Source organism: Eleginops maclovinus, chromosome 15 (genome assembly GCF_036324505.1).
Source record: "Eleginops maclovinus isolate JMC-PN-2008 ecotype Puerto Natales chromosome 15, JC_Emac_rtc_rv5, whole genome shotgun sequence".
Lineage (NCBI taxonomy): Eukaryota > Metazoa > Chordata > Actinopteri > Perciformes > Eleginopidae > Eleginops > Eleginops maclovinus.
Window position 1 is genome coordinate 5264039 of NC_086363.1, and position 23034 is coordinate 5287072.

The 23034-nt window shown below is 41.2% G+C and overlaps 1 protein-coding gene across 1 annotated transcript in view; it reads left to right on the top strand.

Annotated features, from left to right (window-relative positions):
- The window catches only part of ptprk (protein tyrosine phosphatase receptor type K), a 102724-nt gene that overhangs the window by 582 nt on the left and 79108 nt on the right, over nucleotides 1–23034 (top strand). Inside the window, exon 2 of the mRNA XM_063901821.1 lies at nucleotides 5491–5514. Coding sequence (XP_063757891.1) covers nucleotides 5491–5514 — 24 coding nt within the window. The remainder of the gene's footprint in view (nucleotides 1–5490; nucleotides 5515–23034) is intronic.

Here is a 23034-nt window from a genome sequence, read left to right on the forward strand (position 1 = left end):
TACATTTAAAGCCTGAGTGAGTCGGCTCTTGTTTAATTTCAATCTGTTTGCCAAGTAGGTCGGTCTCACTTTTGCACAAACGACTAACACTGACCTCATAGTTTTGATCGTGAACTGTAATCTAAAATGTTTAAAAACTAAGTTGCATTGTTTCTGCTTTGTGCCCCTATCGTGTGTCCGGATTGAGGGTGTTCTGTATTATGTAAAACGATTGTTTGGTTTTGGCACGTCAAAGCGCACAAGACTACAATAAGAAACATTACAGTTTTTGCACGGGGTTACCGGTCAACCGCAGAGTGTATGTTGTACAGTGTGGCAGACATCGTTCATCCCTGCAGCCTCGCGTACGTGCGCATGAACGGAGAAAAAGTTACTGTGTACGCGGAGATCACCATCTATTAACTATAATATTCACGTATTTTCCCAATTACTTATAAAACGCATGGGTAATACAGTGATCTTGCGTTGTTATGCTGTAATTACTTTGATTTTTTATATCTGACTCCTCTTTAATGCATGTGAGTGCAGCCCACTCATGTTTTTATAAGGTGTTTTTCTCTAGGCTGTGATGTATTTCAAGTGGTTAAAAAAGACAATATCTTTTGTAGGATGCAATGATCGCTTGTGTTCGCATCCACCGGGAGATTCTTTACTCTGCAAACCAAACGGTCCTCTTCTGCTTCAACTTTACTTGCGATAAAACCTAATGGTTAGGGATACAGCCCGATCGCCTGTCTGATTGAATGGGTTTTATCATGGCAAGGTGTGATTTAACTTAAGTATAGGATAGATGAGGAGGATCAGTTACTTTTGTGCTATATACAACCCGTTTTCATCTCCTTTTACGCACTACATCTGGGGAAATGTAGGATGTGAGTTGGTGGACTATATGCAAAAGGAGAGACTGAATCTTATTTTCCTAATAGATACAGTTAAACTACGTGCATACGAGTGCATCCCCATCGACCGTGACATTTAACTGTTCTTTTATTCTGGGTCTTTTTGACTTTGGTTTAAGAGTGCCTCTGCTTCCCTTTGGTTCGTCTGCAGAAACACGAATGCACTTTGAGTCCGAGAGCTGCAACAGCCGATGATGCGCTCCGGGACGATGCCAATGCAAAAGTGCCCTGAATGAACTGTAGAAAGGGAGTTATCCTGTAGCTGTGTGCAGTTGTGGTGCAGGACGCGATGTCCGTGCATTCAAACTCTGTGTAACTGTGTCGCTGTCTGCGTGGCTGCTGCGCGCTTTATTTCCACATTCAGCAGTTGTTCGTCTCTGAACTCCAACACACACTCACGCACAGGCAGAGAAACAGAGAGTCTCACACAGCTGTTACAAGTCTAACCTCCAAAATTATACTGAAACCTTACATGGCTGTAATAAAGGACACGTCGAGCCCAATTGAAAAGCATGAAATAACCAGAAATAGCACAAAAGCGCCGTTTTCTCTCCCAGTATTCGCTTAGGAAATGCTAGTGATTTGCATTGAAATTACACATTAATTAACGTTTCATCTGTGAACGTTTTATTGCCCCCCCTCCTTCTCCCCAGCCCTGCTATAACCCCCCCTCTCCCCCTCCCGTGTGGCCATTTGGCCCCCTGGCTAACAAATGTGTGGAATTTCTTTGAGGCCTCTTTGGGAATCTGAGTGCTGTTAATTTGCAAGTAAATACTAGTGAGTAGATGCTGCTTTACTGGGAGCGGGAGAAGGGCTTTCATCAGTGGGGGAAAAAGGGGGATGAAAAACAGAACTTGCCGTTGGAAGGTGTTTATTTTAAATTCAAAGCAAGTAAATGTAGTAAATCAGATGCCAGGAACATTATTGTTATAGTTGCAATGAAAGCACCCAGTCCCCAGGATAAAATGTACTTAATTGATGTAAAATAAGAGTTTACTTATCCAATTATTGTTACAAAGACTTGCAGCTTGTGCTTTATTTAAAGGATCAGCCCTGTTTTTCCCATCACTGACAGCATTTTAGTTGCATTTCATTGTTAAACTGAGGGCTGATATGGTTAATAGGTGGATCCTTAATGCAGCAAGTGTGAACTGTCACTGAGAAAATGTGTGATTATTAGATCAAAAGCGATGAAATGAGGGAAATCAGAGAGAACCACAGCAGAGATGTGTGTTGCTGCAGCATCAGTAGCCACTGCTCTGTAAAAATCACACACAAGGACAAGAAAAACCAGTGAAGGATACAAAACAGTCAGTCACTGTTTAACAAAGTCACTTTTTGTGTCTCATTTCCTCCTTTATCTTCTAGTTTCCCATTTAGAAAGTCAAACTATCAATTATGGCGTTTATATAAATCCGTCTCTTCTTATCGTGCTGTTTTGCAGCAGTTTTGTTTTTGGCCTATCGCTTCCAAAGCCAGTGTAATGAATGTGAACGAGTCTAAGTGAGTTTATGTTAATTTGACAACTTTCTAAATCTGTCTCCTCTCTGATGGAGCTGTGACACCGATTCCAGGCGTCTTTAATCTTAATGAAGTGAAATAATTGTTTTCCATTACTGTCTCCAGACAAATTAGATGGCTGCTGCTGAACACCACATTTGAGCCTGTTTAATTATAATTGTAAGTTATTTTAGTATTTTCAACATTGCAATCAAGTTGGTTTTAATTATAATTACTTTTTGGCGCGTTTGCAAGATGAAATAAAATTGTATGTTTTCTCCCAGTAAGACGGGAGAAACAGAGTGATAGTGAAAGGAGGAGAGGAGGAGGGGGGAGAAAAAAAAACATGAAATGCAACCATTGGTTTTTGGCCGTGGGCATCTCCTCCACTCAAGAGACTGTGAAAACGGCAGGAGGGAATGTGTGTGTGTGTGTGTGTGTGTGTGTGTGTTTCTCTGTCATGTCCTGTGTGTGTGTTGAGCAAATGTGTGTGTCAAGTCTTGTGTTGCTGTCACTTAAAGAGAAAGAGCGAGGCCGATGCTTTCAAGCCCTCCGGTACAAAGATGCGCATGTGTAATGTTTGCCTCTCATTTGGATTCATATGAAAATGCCTCCTCATTCTTCCCGTGCCATGTAAAATGGCAGCGAATCAAAGGCTGCTTTATTTATTTTTCTCTTTAAAAGTAATGCTTTAGTCCGCTGTCCTTCAGATCCGTCTTAATGTCTTCTCCCTAAATCAAACGCCACTTTGCCCAGAGCCAATCTGTTTCTTCGGATTTCAATTTAGTGATAGATTTAAAAAGCCCATCTCTCTCAAAGTACTGGCTCATATCTTCAGTCGTTTGGGGATGGAGTCTGTGCGCACACAAGCGTGTGTGTGTGTGTGTAAAATGTAATTAATCTGTTGAGAGAATTCATTAGCTAATCCCTCATTAGATTCTGTGTGTGTGTGTGTGTGTGTGTGTGTGTGTGTGTGTGTGTGTGTGTGTGTGTGTGTGTGTGTGTGTGTGTGTGTGTGTGTGTGTGTGTGTGTGTGTGTGTGTGTGTGTGTGTGTGTGTGTGTGTGTGTGTGTGAATTGGTGCGTTTGTATTGAAAAATGGATTAGCAACACGCAGCGGCGGTGCCACCTTTCGCCTCTTGCTGTTGTCAGAGCGTTAAGAAGGAGGGAGAGTGAGAACATGAAATGATGGAGACAGGTGTTTCAAACATCACGCTGAGCAAAAACTGTCTGTACTACAAGAGGATGCAGCTAGTCACAAGAAACATCTCCATCAAATGGTGTGCAAGTTTCAAGCACATCTTTGAGAGTTAGAGAGGCAAGTACCATTTCAATCAGTGCACATATCCAACATCTATCTCTATGATGATTACATTATTATTATTCAAACAGCAGGAACCATAACACACTATGTCATTGCTGCTTCCCACCCAAGAGTCAAGAACTCCAACTAAAGATTAAGATGGTTTACCTTCCAATTATGGGCTTATCATTAAATCTATATTTGGACCTTGAGTTATTGAGCCTCAGAAATGTGACGTTGTCAAACTTTGTTGCTATTTGATTGGTTTCTCATTAACCTTTCAAGCTAAAACAGCTTGCATTCACTTGCTTTTCCATGGTGGAGTGAGATGCAGCGATGATATATCTGGATTAGCCTTTAGAAACTGGTACATGTTGGGTGTAAATCATCAGTCAGTGAGCAGGAAATGAACCGAGAAAGTGTAAAAGTCCCGTTGGAAATGAAGGAAGGCAGGACGTCCAAAACAAATCCCAATCCCTGAAATATCACATCCCTGATGAATGATGGTATTAGTCCAGTATCATCAATCTCTGCTCTGCCCTGTTTGGCTCTGGTCACAGCTGTCTGTACAAGGGGGCATAGAAACACCCTACTGCCTCACACACACACACACACACACACACACACACACACACACACACACACACACACACACACACACACACACACACACACACACACACACACACACACACACACACACACACACTTGCACACATGGCTGGCTAATGACAGATTAAGTAATCAACACTCTCAGTTGATTAATTACATTACAGTGGAGACACACACTCTCTTTCGCTCACACTCACACAGATGTGAGCAGCATCAGTACCAGTTGTGTAGTCTAGTGTGTGGATAATGATACAGTACATATGATGACTGGTGTGTGTCTGTGTGTGTGTCTTAGAGACGAACAGATGAGAGGATTTGCAGCAGATTAGGACAGGCCTGGGTGAACTGTAATTTTCTGAGTTGCTATGAAGTGAAGCGGAGGGTGAAGGTCGAGGTTGACCAAAGGTTACCATGTGTTAGGAAACATCTCAACATACTGTCCCAAGCACTCTATTCATACAGATGTGTGTGTGGTTGGTCAAATGGGAAGTTATAATTGTATTACTATGTGTTTTTCTGCAATTATGCACAATTTCTGAAGCTGTTGGTCATCTTTTTGCTGCTGCTTCTTTCTTAAACCACCTGAATGCTGTCTACTCTCAACAGGCTGTACCTAAACCTCTAGGAGAAAACCAAGTGCCTACATGTACAGTAGTTTTGTTTTTGAGGAGCCTCATGTCAGGGTCTCCTCAGCTTTGTGCTTGGGCTCTATACACTTTTAACCTTCATCTTTACTCTCTGTAGGTTGGTCCGAAAAAAAGTATTGACGTTCAAAAACCTCCCTATTAAAAAGGCAAAACAGTGCAGATAGGAAAAAGGTTATATGCTTGAATGAGTCGTTAGTATTCTGTTAGTGTTTTGGTACAAAGGAAGTGATTAATAATTTGGTTTTTAAGCCAAATACCAAAATGTTCTCCACCTCCAACCTTTTGTGTTGATTTTCTTTTTCTATTTCTCTATCTGCGTTTTATATGATGGTGAATTGATTATATTTGATTTAAAAAGAAGTTGGTTGCTGCCCTACAACTGAGAGGTTATAGACCCTGTGTGGATCTATGTTTCAAATGTAAAGAGACACTGCTTTTCTCTTGGATGTGATGTGTTTACACTGTGCATGCTTTCCAATCTAATTCTGTCTTGTTGTTATTCTCTGCTTCTTCGCTTCTGTTGGACCTAGCTCACATGGGGCGCGCTGAGAAGGGTGAGTTACTATTGGCCGGCCAAGAGCTGAGCTTCATCTGTCATAGTCATCGTCAGCCATCACAGTCTCTAGTGTCGTCATCGTTAGCCCACAGTCGTCACCTTCACTGTCCCTTTCAGTTCTCAGTGTGTAGACACCTGCTATTGTGATTTACCTCATTTTGTCATCCCATCTTTTAGCTGATGTGTCTTTACTAACCATCCCAGTTTAACTTCATACTCATTTATAGTTGTTTATGCACCTATGATGAATCTAACCTTTACACAACACACTATTACGTTGCTCCTAAAGTAGTATAAAGATAGTATGAAAGCACAGTACACAGTGATATTCTGATAAAATGTCAATATAGATCCAGTGCTTCATAGAAATGTGCCTGGTTGCTCCCTGGGGCTAATGTCTACAACGACTAACCTGGTTTTAATTGATGAAATATTTGAAGTGCTCTTGCAGTGGTTTGCTTTGGGTTGTCCTTGTGACTCTGTGTGCCATTTGTGTGTGTCTGTTAGTGTCCCCTGCTGTGTTCGTCTGTCTCTGTCTGTCTCGTTGTAGTTAGACAGCTGTCGGGAGGTTTGAAGTTTCCAGGTGCTGTTTGTTTATCTGAGCCCGGTCTTTAAAAAAAGGAGCGCTGAGTCACTTTGTTCCTGGAGTAGCCGACCACACCTCTCCATTTTCTTCTTCTACTGCTTCTACGTCTTGTTCTTCTTCTTCTTCTTCCTATTCTTCTTCTTCTTCTTGTTCTTCTTGTCTTCTTCTTCTTCTTGTTCTTCCTCCTAATGTGCACTTTAACAACTTCACATCCTCTCCCTCTGTCTGCCACACATATCTTCTATCTTTCTTCCCCCCTCCGTCTTTCTCTCTCTCTCTCACACACACACACACAAACACACACACACACACACACACACACACACACACACACACACTCACAGCGGATGGTTGTTAATGAGGGAGGTTTTTTATTGTTGTGAAAGTGACAGGATGGTAAAATCCACAGCAGATATTTCACACTGCAGACGTACGGAGAGATCTCTGTGCATCTGTGGAGTTTGGTCTCCCACAAGGCTTTGCTGTGACAAAATCAAAGCAAAGAGATACTTTTGTGTTTCTACACAAAAATCAAAGGCAATAAAAGTCCACAGCAGATGTCACAGTCTGGTTAATCCCTTACCTTTGTTTTTTCTCTTCACATTTTTGTTTCGTTAAGTGTGTGGCAGTCAGATATAGGATTTGGAGTGCTATGCTCCAGACCACAAATTATTAAATGCAAAAATAATAGAGACCTAATAAAAACCTAGCCAGGCAGAAATACTGTCGGTTCACATTAAGAAGGACAGGTTCCTGAAATTGGTTTTGCCAGGATCTGCATCGGCTTCAAAAACCTCAGTAGATTACACTCAATTTAGTCCCTGAGAAAAGAGGTGTTTGTAACTACTTTTACTGATTTACTGATCTTAGTCTGTAAATGAGAAATTAGTAAGATGCAATATTTTTTAAGGAATTTGTTAACTGTGTATTTTACTGTAATGCCAAATGGATTTGCTTTACTGGCTGTGGATTCACTCAATATCCTCATTTGCTTTGAGTTTATAGGGACATAATCAAACTTCGACTTCATTTTCTTGTTCAGTTTTTTGAATAATTCATAACTCGGAAGTAATGAGAGAGATCATGAACTGATTTAACATCCTCAATTCCATCCACAAGGCAAATCCCACTGAGCGTTGGTCGAAAAAGGAGAAGTTTTTAAGGAAAATATTGCTCCTCTCTAACATTGAAATTGTGTGAATCTGAACAAATGAGCTATTAACACTTAATATTTACATAGACATACTGTTGTGAAGTTTAATTCAAGGAACCTTATGTAAAGAACTCATCATAGTGGCAGCCTTTAGGCAGAAAACCTTGCATTTAATCTTAATCAAAAACCCTGCCATTCTGCCAGTCCTGCCTGTTTTGTCAATGTTTGATCTTTCTGGGGTGAAGCCAAGGCCAGGAGTGTTGGGGGAATTCTGGTGACTCAGCTGGCTAAAGTTTAACCCATCGCTCTCACCTCAAATCTTTTTTACTCACTCTTTCTTGTTGTGCAACCAACTACTTCAAGAAACATTGCCTAAAAATAATCTTTAAAAGCAGTATTTCAATGGCAAGATCATCAGATCCATGACTTTTAAGGGGCATGTGCTTTTTTAGTGTCCTAAGGCTATTTCTGTCCCTCTCAGAGCTCCTTAAGAGACACTTTAGACAAATTAAGATAAGGAAGTGCCTTTAAAGTGACAGGTTGCATCAGAGTTTGTTCAAGACTGAGACAAAAGCTCTTTCTTTGACTCTAATTAAGGCAATGCTTTTGTCTGTGTGGTGTGTGTGTGTGTGTGTGTGTGTGTGTGTGTGTGTGTGTGTGTGTGTGTGTGTGTGTGTGTGTGTGTGTGTGTGTGTGTGTGTGTGTGTGTGTGTGTGTGTGTGTGTGTGTGTGTGTGTGTGTGTGTGTGTGTGTGTGCGTGCGTGCGTGTGCGCGATTGAACCTCTTCATGTTAGCCTTCAGGTGGATTGGGTTTATAGACATGGCCACAGGGCTCTATATGTGTGTGTGTGTGTGTGTGTGTGTGTGTGTAGCTAAAGGCAGTGGCTGAAGTGGTTTCCATTAGTCCAGTTAAGATGACATCTGTCATAAAGCTGCCCCCCCCCCCCCACACACACACACAAACACAAAAGTAGCCATAAGCAATCTCTGTGCAGAACACCATAGCGAGTCTCATTCCTGATCTGTGTGTGTAGTCTCATGATAGAATCCCGGAGGACGTTCTGCTTCAGCCACTTTCAGCCGTACAGCCTCAGCATGCACGTCCAGATCTCTAAGAGGACTATTTTTACAGTTCTCACTCCTTTCCAATCACTCTGCTCTTTAAGCTGATTTCAGTTAAAGAGCAGTAGAAAGCTTTCCAGATATATAAACCCTCTTACTGTGTGTGTGTGTGTGTGTGTGTGTGTGTGTGTGTGTGTGTGTGTGTGTGTGTGTGTGTGTGTGTGTGTGTGTGTGTGTGTGTGTGTGTGTGTGTGTGTGTGTGTGTGTGTGTGTGTGTGTGTGTGTGTGTGTGTGTGTGTGTGTGAGAATCAGGCTCACAGAGAGATGACCAGTCCATTAAGATTATCACCTCATCCCTGACCGCGTATCTTCACTTCCCCACGATGCTGCTCAGTGTTTAAGTGGAGATTTAAATCTTCTAGCAGATATCCCAGAGCCATCTTTTTTTTCCTCTAGATTATGTTACAGTTTTTTTTTCTTCAAATCTGTCGGTCTGCCATCGTTTGGTCTGTCTGCCAGCCTGTGTGTGTGTGTGTGTCCCTCCTGTCTGAGATGACTGCAGACACATGGTCAGCCTGACAGCATTTGCGTGTACGCACCTCCAGTCAATCACTCCAGCAGACAGGCTGTGTGGGAGTTTTGAATCGGACATTTAAATGTTGAACATCTGTCTGTCAGTTTCTCCCTTGGTCCTCCGCAGCTTTGATTTCTCAAACGCTGCCTGTGATAAAATCGTATTTATAGTTCAGATCTGCATGTTAAACACTAAGGGAAAGCAAATGTATAGTTTAATGACTGTCATCTCCAAATCAAGCCTTGTTTGTTTGATAATATGAACAAATGTAGATAAACGGGAGGTTAAAAGATGAAGCTCACCTACGTCTGATTTCTGCAATCACATTTTATTTTTCACTAGATGTTTTGCAGAGACCTGAGCCCTAGGAGTCAAAATAGCAAAATAATTGACAACACATTTGAATGTGGAACTGTTTATTTTATCAACCAAAGGTGCCAAATATTTGATGGTTCTAGTTCACCAAATAATCAAATTGCTTTCCATTTTGTAAAGGAGATATCTCAGGATTTGGACTGTTGGTCGCACAAAACAAACAGTTGGAAGCCTTTTATTATCTTTATCTGTCTTTTAAAACTACATTTTGCACAAAACCATGCAGTAGATGTTAGTACCCATTTCTTCTATTAGAGCCATACTTCAAAGGTATCTCTTCATGGCCGGACTGGATTAAATAAAATCCATGATAGAAAGCCTTATGAAACAGTACTACAGCCTTACTCTTGAACGGGCCTTTGCAACTGAAATGCATACATCCCAAGAGGCAACATTATGTGTAAACACCACAGGATGTTACTTGCTTACATCAACATTTAAATTTGCATCACCTCCAGCAGAGTCAGCTGATAGAGGGACAGGCCAGCGTCATACCTCCAAACATTCAGGGTTCAGATTTATTTCCATGCATTCACGGTTTCTATAGATGTTAGGCTTAGGGCTGAGATCGTATATCCCCATGTCACTGTTGTTTTTCAGCAAACGGCACTGAATACGTTTTTATTTAAACAGTTTGTCCTTTCCAGTCAAAGGGATAAGAATGCATTGCAGAGAAATTCCCAACGGACACACAGCTGTAGAGACATGTGAACCAAGAAAAACACCAAAGTAGGAGCTGAGGTTTTTATTGGGAGCTAGCCATGTGATTTGTATTGTAAACCTATTTCATTTTTTTATGCTGGAACTCTGCAACACACACACACACACACACACCCCCCAGAGATGTTGATACTGTACTGACTCCACGGTGTCTGGTGGAGTCGAGTGAAATCAGTCAGTTCCGACAGTTCTCCTCTCCTCCCTTTTTCCCCAAACATTTCCAAGTATGACTCGCTCCTTCTCTCGTCTCTGAGCTTCTCCTAACGGTTATTTCACCTCGTTCCCCTCTTCCAGTCCTCCTCCTTCTTTCTATTCCTTGGAATTTATGGCCTACTAACCCAAACAAAGCAACACAACATTTATCAAACCCTCCCCCATTCTCATGTTCTCCTCATTCCCCCTCTCCTCCCACTATACCCCTTCTTTGCCCCCGCTTCATCCCCACCTCCTCTCCCTCCTTTCTCCAGTTTCACTGTTTCCCTCCTCCGGAGACCCACAACAAAATCAAGGGTGGGATTTTATGTTCCTAAATCCAGGCTGAATGGTGTTGTATTACAGGGATTAAGTGCGTGGGTTCTGTTTAAGGTGGAAATGTAGATGGTTAAGGGACCAATGCTCGGGGGGGAGTAACATGGTAACAACAGGAACACAATACACTACTATTAGAATAAGTTCAAAGTGAGTTGGACAATAAATCCCATATATTTATTGAGTTACAGACATTATCATCTCTTTAGTTGACAACAAATACAACATTTCTACAAAACCCACTGACCTTTAGATCAATCGATAACTTTATCAGCCTATTGGAAAAATAAATACATATGCAGAAATGAAGGACTTACACTGATGATGTAGTTAAATATTTCGAAGTCCGCTCATTATTTCCTCGATTGTGTCCATTTGAATGTACTAGAGCCCAAGCTGACATCCTCAGATTGCTTGTTTTGCCTTACAATATAAAATAAAACCTGGGAAATTCAATTTACACTGATACAAAAAGGACAGACGCAGCAAGTCTTTACAGTTGAAAAGCGTGAACCATCGAACGGTATGTCAGTGTCAGTTTCCCTGAACGATTTTGTAAATATTTATTTGGTTCTCATGACATTTTAGGGAGAACTTAAACTGGAATTCAACCTAAAAGTCCCTCGATAACAAAAGTGCGTTCACACGAACCAGTCTGTTAAACAACCACCAAACAAACGGATGTTTCTGTATGTTTTGTTTGATAGCTCACAAACTCAAGACAAATTCCTCTCTCCTGGCACCAAACAATCTCACCCTTTCGTCTGGGTCTCACCCATCCTGTATCACATCAAGGTCTCTCCCTCTCTGTCTCCCCATGGCTATCTCTCTCACCCTCTTTCAGGAATGCTTTTGTTAGTGTTTTCTCCGCTCTGTTTTCCAGATTTACTTTGACTCACACTTTGAATATACGACTTAGTAGAAGAAACTGTCTCTTTGTATTAAGTGCCCGGGTTAACTGTGTGTGTGTGTGTGTGTGTGTGTGTGTGTGTGTGTGTGTGTGTGTGTGTGTGTGTGTGTGTGTGTGTGTGTGTGTGTGTGTGTGTGTGTGTGTGTGTGTGTGTGTGTGTGTGTGTGTGTGTGTGTGTGTGTGTGTGTGTGTGTGTGTGTGTGTGTGTGTGTGTGTGTGTGTGTGTGTGTGTGTGTGTGGAGCGCTGTCTTGTTGGAGTAACGGTTAGCAGATACAGCTCTACCTCCCCATGACATAAACTGTCCCATACACTCATCCTCAGACACACACACACACACACACACACACACACACACACACACACACACACACACACACACACACACACACACACACACACACACACTATACTACCTTAACACACAGCGTCGCTCTGTCTTGTAGGATCAGTCCTTCACTACAGAGGGAGCGGCGTGAAGTTAAGTACAGGTTTAAAACTGAACTACTGCAGTGTGTGTGTGTGTGTGTGTGTGTGTGTGTGTGTGTGTGTGTGTGTGTGTGTGTGTGTGTGTGTGTGGAGCTCTCAATGGGGATTATGATGAGAAACCCTAATGTCTATCTGTAGAAAAACATTTTAGTTCCAGGCAATTAATCTAATGCTCCTAATGGTTCAGTACACAGATCTGTCTGTTTTCCTTCATACACAGTCATATCAAATCTTTCCAGAGTTGGTACTGGTTGGTACTGGTATTCGAAACTTAGTAAATGCCCATTTATGATCACATCTTTGACAGACATTATTGGATTAATTATGTAACTTAAAAGTTAGAAATACATCTTATTGTCATCTTTATATTTCTCTACGATCACTACGATTGCACAGGAAATCAGATCATTCTGCAAAATAAGTGATTCTAGTTTTAATGTAGTTTTACGGTTTGTTACCCAGTGGCCCTTTTTTAACCAGTGCAATATCTATGCTTATTGTAGATACAGTATCAAGACCTACATAGCGTTTTTAATCGGCGGAACGTGGTTAAATTAATGCTAGGGGTAAGATGGCAAGATATTATGACCTGATGTTCACAATGGCCACAAAATATGAGCTTAATCCCGTTATGATGTTAGACATGTTCAAGTCAAGGCATGTTTTTACTTTGATGCTGTCCAGAATACACAACACAAAATTGTGGTTTCTAATAAGCAGCATGCCAACAACATCTACCTTGGTCTCTTAGTATGATAATTGAAGACCAAACGACACATTTCAAGGATGTTTTTTCTTTTGTTTGAAAGTGCAGAGTCAATTTGCTAATGTGACTGTTTGGTTAAATGTTGATTTGATTTAGTCAGTCTAATCAAGCGTCCGCCTTGGGATTATTATTAGCTTTACTTAAGAGTTACCATTTAAGACCTGTAATTAAATAATTGATGTTGTCATTTGACAATAGAAACAAAAGAAAAGAGAGAAACACACCGATATGGACTCGTTTTTTTTAAATAGCAGAAGGCACAATATGTTTTTAAGGCTATCTATGTGACGATATACCATTTTGAATAAAGCATGGCTGAGCTGCAGAGATATCCCGACCTAAAAATCATACAGACGTAAGAAAACAAGGGTCCAGATCTTCTTAATAAAAAGACTCTATATTCAGTTTTATATATGTTTCAATGATAATGAAAGTCGGGATAGAAACATGACTAATCCCTCCAAGATCCTGAATCATATCGCCACTGCAATATCAGACAACATAATCCCAATTACATATTTTTTCAAAATCGTGCCGCTAAAATCGGTCAGTGTCCTGTGTGACAAATAAACAGTGATTTATGTGACTGTCATGGCTTCAGTAAGTACCACTTTGTACTTGTTGTAACTTTGCCCTTGAGCAAAGCAACCGCCTGATGTATGGCCCTGCGTCGGTGGCCAACAGCAGGAACCTGTAGTTACAGCGGCACCGCTCCCAAGCGTGTGACCTTGTGAGCGTACAGCAGCATGCATACAAACAGCACAACGTTACTCTTCCCCGGATAAATAAAGGTTAAAGTCAAGCCGCGCACTAGCTCTGCCTCTCCGTCTGCTATCACACCTCCCCCTACACACACACACACACACACACACACACACACACACACACACACACACACACACACACACACACTCACACACACACACAAGAGTCTGGCATACCGAAGGACAGAGTGAGAGAAAGCCAGCCACATGTGGTTTCGGTTAGCCACACTTTCCCCCCACACTGGCCCCAAACTAACCACTTCTACTTCACCATAGTCAAGTACACGTGTATATCTGTTGTGTTTGCTTGTGAATCTGCCTGTCCGTACATGTTTCAGTGCATGTTCAGTGTGTGTGTGTCTGTGTGTGAATGCATGTCCCAGCCCGGGGCAGAGTCGAGTAGAACAGTGAATCAAGGTTAGTGGTCCAAAGAGAGCAAGAGAGATTGAAGGAGGAGGTGGGGGGGGGGGGGGGGGGGGGGGGTTTAATGGAGGCAGCAGACAAGGGAGTGAAAAAGGAGAAGGCGCAGGTTTTTTAGTGAGTTCTGGCAGCGTGTTTGACCTAAACATAATTATTTCATCATTACCAGTGATGATGTGGGGCTGAGGATGGTAAAGCTGTTCACTGCGGACTTCATGAAAGAGGCAAAGCAGGGATTTTACTTAATGTAAGCTTATTGTGAAGTAATCTGCCGTTAGTGGATCCATCTTCAGCTGCTAAGAATAGGATACAGTACTTTTCCTGATGCCCGTTTTCCTCTCCTAAGTGGATTCTCCTGGACTTGTATATCACAGCTACTAGTGGCGTTGGGAAACACTGATGCGTTAAATGCCAGAGGGAATTGTGTTAATACATTTTTCTTTTTTGCCCTTTACACAATATTATCAGAGTTTACATACCACTAGTCTATCCGGGAATACAGTAATGGACTGATGTTGGCACTCCTCAGATAAGAGGGAGATTTACTTGGTTCGTCCTGAGCTATACGTGGACTCATAATGTCATCTATGGAAGCCCGACCGTGCATTTCACCAGCGTTTATACCCTTATGACTTCTCATATGTTCATTTAAAGTGGTTGCCTTTTATATTGTGTGCTGCTTAGTATAATCTTTCCATTTAAAGATTTAATTTAAGTTAAACTCAGCATGTTTTGAGGTTCAAACAGTCCGATATTAGTGATGATGCGTTTGTTTTTTTTACAAAGTTTTCTATTCTCCGATTTAGTGGAGAGTTGAAGAGTTAAGAGCTTAGGGTGAAACAAAAACATACCCCTATACACACATACCACAAGGCTGTGAAGTGTTTGTGTGACCTTTTTGTGAACATTGACATGTGGAACATTTATTTTTCTTAGATGGTACATTTAATTAGATCTCAATGGGTCAGTCGCACACTGTTGTGTAGCTAAACATTGCTTTAAATCTTCCAAACCTTATTGTAAAGTGAAGTTAAATCCAAATGTTTTTGAAAGATAACAAACGTGCCAGGCTACACTGGGTGGTACCATGATGCACAAGACGTCTGATTTATTTCTACTTGGTGAAAAACTGCATTTTTGAGGAGTATCTGTATCCTCTACTTCTGTTAGTTTGTTCTATATTTAACGTTGTTAATAATGAGCCAGTTCCGGATAAATCTACTCAAACACGTAGCTTCTCTTTTGGGATTCCTCCGAACATGACTCACGTTAATAATATCGCCTGGTTTTTCTTAGACTCAGAGAAAATCCACAGCCTGTTGCAACCAACGCAAGTGCAAAACCTCCATCGACTTGTGAAAACAAATTAGAAAGCCAAACTTTGTATAAATGACACTGTGAACAAAGAGCAGGTTTGACGTCAGAGAGGTTCTTTTTTTCTCTCCATGGCTGTTATTATAAGCCCACTCTGTCCTGACTTCATAAGTGAATTGGTAAATCCTTTTTCTTGGCTGCTGTGATATCAATTTAGTGTGTAATGAAGCGTGGTTTTAACAAACATGCTGTATCTTGGGACAATGATATCATTTTTGCTCGATTTTTCAGAAAGCTTTCTCTGTTGTCGCAAAGACCTTTTTTTTAAACATGTGTATTAATGGATTTGTAGACGGGAAAAAAAAATCACGTCATGAAATTGTGTCAAAGCAGAGACGTCTGTTTTGAATAACGCGTGCCATGTGAGAGAAGTGAAATGATTTTTCGAGATTTGGACCATGAACTGGCAGGGTTTCTCGTTGCCAGTTCTGGATCAGATCACCTTAAATTCATGAGCTCTGTAAATGGAAATTGAATCCAGTGATGAGGTCTCTGCTGAAGCACATACTGAACATCCAGGTCGTATTGCCTCCAGTTACGGTGTCCGTTTGCTTTGCGGTGTTGCAATTTCTCACTATTTCTTGCTATTTCACTTATTTTTTAGGGGTAGAGCTTCAACTACTTATCATATGGCTTTACTAGCAGATATACAGATATATTTTTTTTCGATTTTATGCATGAATAAAAGATTTCAAAGAGTGTTACCTTCTCAATTTTCTGGTCTTAACGTTAAATTGAAGTTTGGGGCGACTGTGTCTCAGGATGTAAATGGGCCTACCAATTGGAGGGTCAGTTGTTTGATCCCCAGCCCTTAAAGTCAACATGTTGAAGTGTCCTCGGGCAGGATACTTAACCATGAAATTGCTCCCGTATGCATGAAGCCATATGGTGCTAATGTGTACGTAAGTTGTTTTGTATAAAAAGCATCAAGAAAGTAAAAGAGCAGGGTGTACTTAGCTATCTTCTAACAATGATAAAAGGGGGTTTTGATGTATGTTATGGACCTTTACCTTACCAGACCTGAACTCTAATCCTTCACAGAATTGAGGAGAATGAATATAGAGTCAAATATAGGGAATAGTGGCGGACAGATAAAAGTCTGTGGGAGAAAGAGCCATTTGAAGTGTGATAAGCAACTCTGCCAGAGCGGAGCGGAGCAGACTGACACAACAAACACTTGCAGCTGCACTCTCATTCCTTACCTCCTCCGTATCTGCTGATAGCAACAGAGCAGGGTGAAAGTTATGCTGCTTTGATGGGATGCAGAGCTCTTTCTACTCTTTAGAAGTCTGCGTCCTGATTTGGGTTAAATGCTCGCTGATACCACATGGAGAAGGGAGCAGTTTGCATCGCCTTGTATTCTCATAGGATTGTTTGGCCATTGTTTGACCCGCAGAAATAGAAGTTGTTAACCCAGATTCACACAGAAGGAGGCAGAGACTTGAGAGATGGACTTTGTTCCCCGTTCTTGTGTGTGTGTGTGTGTGTGTGTGGTGTGTGTTTACATTGCTAACTGGCTGGAGTCCTGTGCTGAGAGTGAGTTTCTGCTGTGAAGTCAGTGTGTTTGTCTTTCAGGGGCCTGTTTCTGTTTTACATTCTTCAGCTTTTGGCTAGAGCTCATTGGATTCAACCAGGGCGAGATGTAGTGGAGGATAAAATTACTTTTCTTCAGGCAGTTGGCCCACTTCATTTCCACATTTGACATAAATCCTACCGTTATATGAAGTTGTACAAGCCACAAGTAAGATTGAGTTGCAGAAGCTATCTGGAAATCCATTACTAATTGTTGTGGTGCTTCTGAGCAAGTTTCAAACTAGTCTGTTGCCTAATGTACACCTTTAAGAATTCAGAAATATCTTAACAAGACCTCAATTTGTCTAAATCAGCAGCAAGGAAATATCTGTAGCAGCCTCCAATCAAAAGCAATCAACTACAAAAAGTCACGTAGCATCTAAAGCTGTAACAGAATTTACAAAAATGACATTTTTTAAACCCTTTTTAAAATAGGTATGACTTCGTATTAGTAATCATATAAACAAACTCAAAGAATGACTTCTGTTTGTGAACGCCTGTCATTTTAATCATTATAATTAAAGTATAAACTGACAGGTGTTCAGCACAATAACTAAAGTTAGAGGGTAACTGATTTTGTTTCAGACGGACAACAATGGTGTGATTTTCCTTTAGTCTGAAACATGACTTCCCCTTCACACAGTCATTGTTTTGTCCGTCCCATCAAACATCCAGCATCATCAAAAGCAACTGGCAGAGACACAGACTGTCTTTAGATGTGAAATCAATCGTTATGAAAAATATATGAATACACCCTCCTCCTCTTCACATCTCCTGTCCTTCTTCTCCTCCTGTCCGCTCTCTTTTCCTCCGTGCTCTGTCGCTCATTACGCCGATCACTCAACTCTCACTGACACACACTAGTCACACCTCATTACTGATCGTCCACACACACACAGTTTTCAGTCAGTGAATCTACATCACTGTTTAATGTGGTGAGGTTGAGTAGTATGTATGAGAGATCATCCGGCTGAAACGATTTAATGTTGTTTAGCTAACTGCACGGTAGTATGTTAGTCCCGTGGGAGCAGAAAGTAGCAATTTTTGAAAACCAACACTACTATTGATTAATCGTTTCAGCTCCGGGAAACAGTATATAAAATAATTGAAAATAACTCCACCTTGACCAACTACATTAAAATGCATCTTACACATGAATGCATCAGTAATAATCTAATAAGAATAACAAGATATGGCACCCTTTATGCATTCAATTATTTTGATTAGAAACTGATATTTTTGGGAAAGTATTTCTTAACTTTTATGTCACATTTTATGCAAGGATATTTTATTTTGGAGGTGCGCTGTACTCTTGTGCATGTGACAATTAGGCCTTAATATTAGATACGCGATAAGACCTGCGGTATTTGAACAAATATCTATATAAACAGCATTATTACTATTCCCACAACACAGGATTTATAGTTTATTATTTAATGATCACTTAGAAAAAACGTCTTTATGCTCTAATTTATCGCCGTTCAAGCAAACTGTTACGGTGCGTGTAGCGAGGATGTTGATAATGCGATACCGATAGATTTTTGATATATTGAGCAACCCTTCTTAAAAGCCTGAGTTTGAATATCTCCCCACTGCTCCACACTACCAAGCATTGTGATATAAAGCAGGAACACTAACTTCATACTAATACCAGGACTCGTAAAGCACAATAACACGAGACCAATGAATTCCACATGTATGATGCAAGTCTCCACAATGATTTAAGTGTGTGTGTGTGTGTGTGTGTGTGTGTGTGTGTGTGTGTGTGTGTGTGTGTGTGTGTGTGTGTGTGTGTGTGTGTGTCTGTGTGTGTCTGTGTGTGTCTGTGTGAGAATTGGGTGTGGGTGGGAGTAATGAGTGGTGAGTGGTGGTGAGTAACACACCGGGTATGTTGATCCATCGTGGCAGATACAGTGGAATTAACTAGAGATGGTGTGTGTGCATGTGTGTGTTTATGACAGGTAGTTAATTATACGAATGTGTTTGTGCGTTCATTTATACACACACACACACACACACACACACACACACACACACTGACCACAGGCCTGACAGGCCGGTCTTAATTAGTTGCCGCGGCTACCGATGATCGGTCCTGACAGTAACTGCAGTGATGACAGAATCTGCTGCCTCAGAGCAGAGAGGCATGCTGGGATTGACACAGGGTCCACTCAGTCATCACGCTGTGTTTGTGTGTGTTTACTGAGTGTGTGTGTGCGCTTGTAAAAAGTTAAGATTGAAGACAGTTTGTCAGTCTACTTCCTTGTTATTTGGTCCGTCAATTAGTCTGCGAGGAAGGGATTAACCGAGAGGCGCGCAGACACAAACACCCCCGCATGCTCTCTGTGTGGTAAACTCGGGAATGGCTCTGTGATTTCCAATCTGCAGGTGTGAAGATGGAATGACTTCAATCACCACTTTATTCCACCATCTCTGCGCCACCTCCATCTGTAACCCTCTCACCCTCATCCCTCTTTCCCTTTATTCATCTCGGGAGGCAGCAGGAGGCCGGAGTGAGTGAATATTACGAAATGTGTAGATGGCATGTCACAACACATCCACAGGGACGCGGTCAGCTGTACACAAAGTGATTCATGCAGGAATTATAAAACATGAGAACGCTCGCTCTCTCCAGAATCACTTAACAAAGCAGGGGTACGAAGCCAAAAAGGGAGAAGCAACAACATGAGTAGCTTGTTGTGATCTCTGTGTTACTTTTTTCTACCACTGCTTTAGTGCTGCAATTACTGCATTCATTATGCATTCAGCGTTAGGAATCAGCCTAAATGACAGGCGAGAGACAAACAGAAGAGAGACAATTGCTGCACTTTGACAGAGCAGAGGCCACCCGTCTGATTCTGTGTGTGTGTGTGTGTGCGCGTGTGTGTGTGCGCGAGTGCGTGGTTTGCTGCTAGTGAACTCAGAGATGAATCTAAATGGCTATCATTTAACATTTCACCTCAGCTTACACACACACACAGTTTACTGGACGAGGAATGGAGTGGTGAGTGGAGTGCTGAAGATATTAAGTGGAGTGTGTGTGTGTGTGTGTGTTGTGTGTGTGTGATGAGAGTGAGTGAGAGGTTGATCGGGGTCAATAGAAACAATTTGTCTCTGAGAGCTTTGCAGCATCCTCTTCAGACTCAGTGTAGAGCTGACGAGTAGCAGAACTGTACCATAATTGCATTATTAAATAAAATTCTTAAACTATAAAGACTCATTCACACTTCTCAAATATACTAATGTGTTGAGTTTCAACTGTTGGACACATTCAATAGAACATTAAGGTTACATGTTCCTTAATCCAGACATCTTTTAAGTAAAATTGTATGGTTTCAGTTTCCTTAAACGTTATATTTGCTAGTTTTCTCAATTTTCTATGATAGTAAATCCAATATGTTTTATTTCTAAACAGGAAATGTGCAACATTAAGGAGTTCCTTTGTGTTATTTGAAACATCAATGGGCATTTTTATACTCTTGAAACAAGCTGAAGTTCCCAATATTCTATGATAAGGTGTTTTGACTGAATTGCTGCACTGCATTTTGTGGGTTAAAACATTTAGACATCTTTGGCCTCTTCCCAGGCAGTGATGTCACAGCAGGTGTTTCCCATCACAGGAGGAACACCTGCTTTAATTTACAGGTAGATAACAGTAGAATATCTGTGTATCAGTTAATGTGTGACTCAGAGCCACAGGAGAACAATGGTGGTTTAATTTCCAAAGAGGAAGTGTAGGAGAACCCTGTAACATTATAATTGAATGAATTCTGCAGAAACTGACAGATAATATCACTTCAGTTTCCCCCTCACCAAATCATTTCCTGCTCACATTTCGCAGCTTTTCGAAGTGAGAACACTGTGCGTGGAGTCGCATGCAAACAGGAGAGCTGCCGATGTGTGGTCACATGATGCTAGTGGGTGGAATCTGTGTGTCCATCTGGTATGACCCCCTGTTCAACTCCTCAAGCACTAATGCACATATGGAGCACACGCACACACACACTAAACAGCGCATACACACCCATATGAGGGAACAGCTGAAAGAAACTGCCCTCCCTTCTAGCCATCCTCCCCCCCCCCTCCTCCCTGCAGAGCCTCAGGACTCTTCCAGGTGTCCACTTCCCTCCTCCGCCTTTTCTCTCTCTGTTGTATTAGTGTATAAATATCACTAGACAACTTCTAGATTCCTCGCTGTGATGCAAAGGAAAGAGTCACTACTTAGCTTAAGGAAAATGTGAAGTGGTCCATCAGTGTTGGTTTTACTCTCCAAATGTAGGAGCAGATTATTTACACTCACAGTTTGTCCTGATAAATCACTATCCCTTAGTTCATTTATTCACCTTTTAAATAAATAGTTCAACCTATTGCCAAAAAGGAGTGTATCCCTATTTTGCTGTAAGTTGTATTGGAAGCTCAAGACCTTTTTACAGCCAGCAGTGTATTCATTTAGATTAGCATACAAGGTCAAATGTTTTACAAGACAAGAGAACAGCTGTCCAAGGTTGGTAAAATATGTGTACACTTCTAAATCTCACAAATTATTTTTATTTTATGTTTAATTTAAGCGAGGGCAGCAGCGCAATCTGTAGGAGCTTGTTTTCTCGAAACTGAAGGGTCGCCGGGTCAAGTCACGATCTAACCAAAGTATGAAATGTGGACTGGATCTGCCAGTTCGAGGTGTCCTTGAGCAAGGCACTGAACCCACAACGCTCTGCATGTGTGTGTGTATTCTGGGCCTATGTGTGTATAATAATTGAAACATAACAGCAGACTGAAGAACTGAATTTGTACCTCGGGGATTACTAAAGTGATTTTATTCAAATGTTAATCAAATTGTTTGAGTGTCCATAGCTCCAGTCATGGTTCGTTTCTCAATTGAATGTTTGTCTGAAGGATAAAGCTTGGGTTGAGGGTCTATAAAATAAATGAATCAGGGAATAAGGAAAGAGAAGGAACTATTTAGACAAGAACTGCAGACCAAGTTGAAGAACTAAAGGAAAGCAGGCTAGCAAGGACAAAATATTTAAGAAACAAAGAAAGAGAGACAAAGAAAAGATAGCAGCAGGGCAGAGGGAAGGAATAAAGAAAAATAAATGAAGAAGTACCTAAAGAAAGAAAGAACTGGACTGTAGTTTTGTGCAGGAATGCAGTTTCAGCTCCTATAAACCCAGGAGCTCTGAATACTGCTTATTAAGCAGGGACTGCGAGTGTGTGTGTGTGTGTGTGTGTGTGTGTGTGTGACAGGGTGATATATTGAAACACACCTCTGTGGAACAGCTGCAATGATGAGACAGAGAGTAGGGAGTAAGAGGTGTCGTCTACCTTATGCACACACACACACACACACACACACACACACACACACACAGACAACAGAGCTGAGCCAAGTTCTTTATTGTGTTACTGAGGCCAGCTTGTATCAGAGGCCGAGCGAGAGAGGGAACTAAAGAAAAGAGAGAGAGAGATGAATTTGTTGTGACTGCTCCGGTGGACTCAGCTTTTTAACACAGCACTTCTTTTCTCCGTTTCTCCCTCTCTACCATCCATTTCTTTTTATACCTCCGCCCTCTTCTCCTCTTCTCTTCCCCCTGACTCATCTAGGTGCATACTTATTATATTACACAGATAACGAGAGCAATGACAGAAATTGAGAAAGACAGAGCTAAAAAGTAAAGGGAAGGCTCTAAAACGAAGGGGAGAGAGAGCTGGAATTGGAGGAAAAGAAACACATAGAGAGGAAGAAAGGGAACAGACAGAAAGAAAGAGATTTAATAGATGAATCTGATTTATCTATAATGAAATCAGCTGTATGAAGGAATGTGCTCCATTCAGACTTTCTGCTGTTACAGATGGATTTACCCGCTTAATATTCTACAGATCAGTGTGAGGAGATCCATCTGGCTGCTGCTAACTAGCTAGTCCTACTTAAAATGCAAAGTTAACACTTTTTTCACACTTTGGAGACGGCTGACTGCGGAGAGAGTCGACTACACTCACATCAGCATCATTACACATTCCCAAAATATACAAAACATTTTAAGCTGTGTCAGCTGACGAATTTGACCATTTGTCCCACTTTTCTCAGTGAAAGGAGAGCACATTTTTATAAATATCATAATCGCTAAAGAGTGTGGAGAGATGTAAATCCATTCTGAATATTTTTTAAACATTTTTTCTCACATTTTTAGCTTAAAAATGTTCCACCAACACATTGAGGATGATAA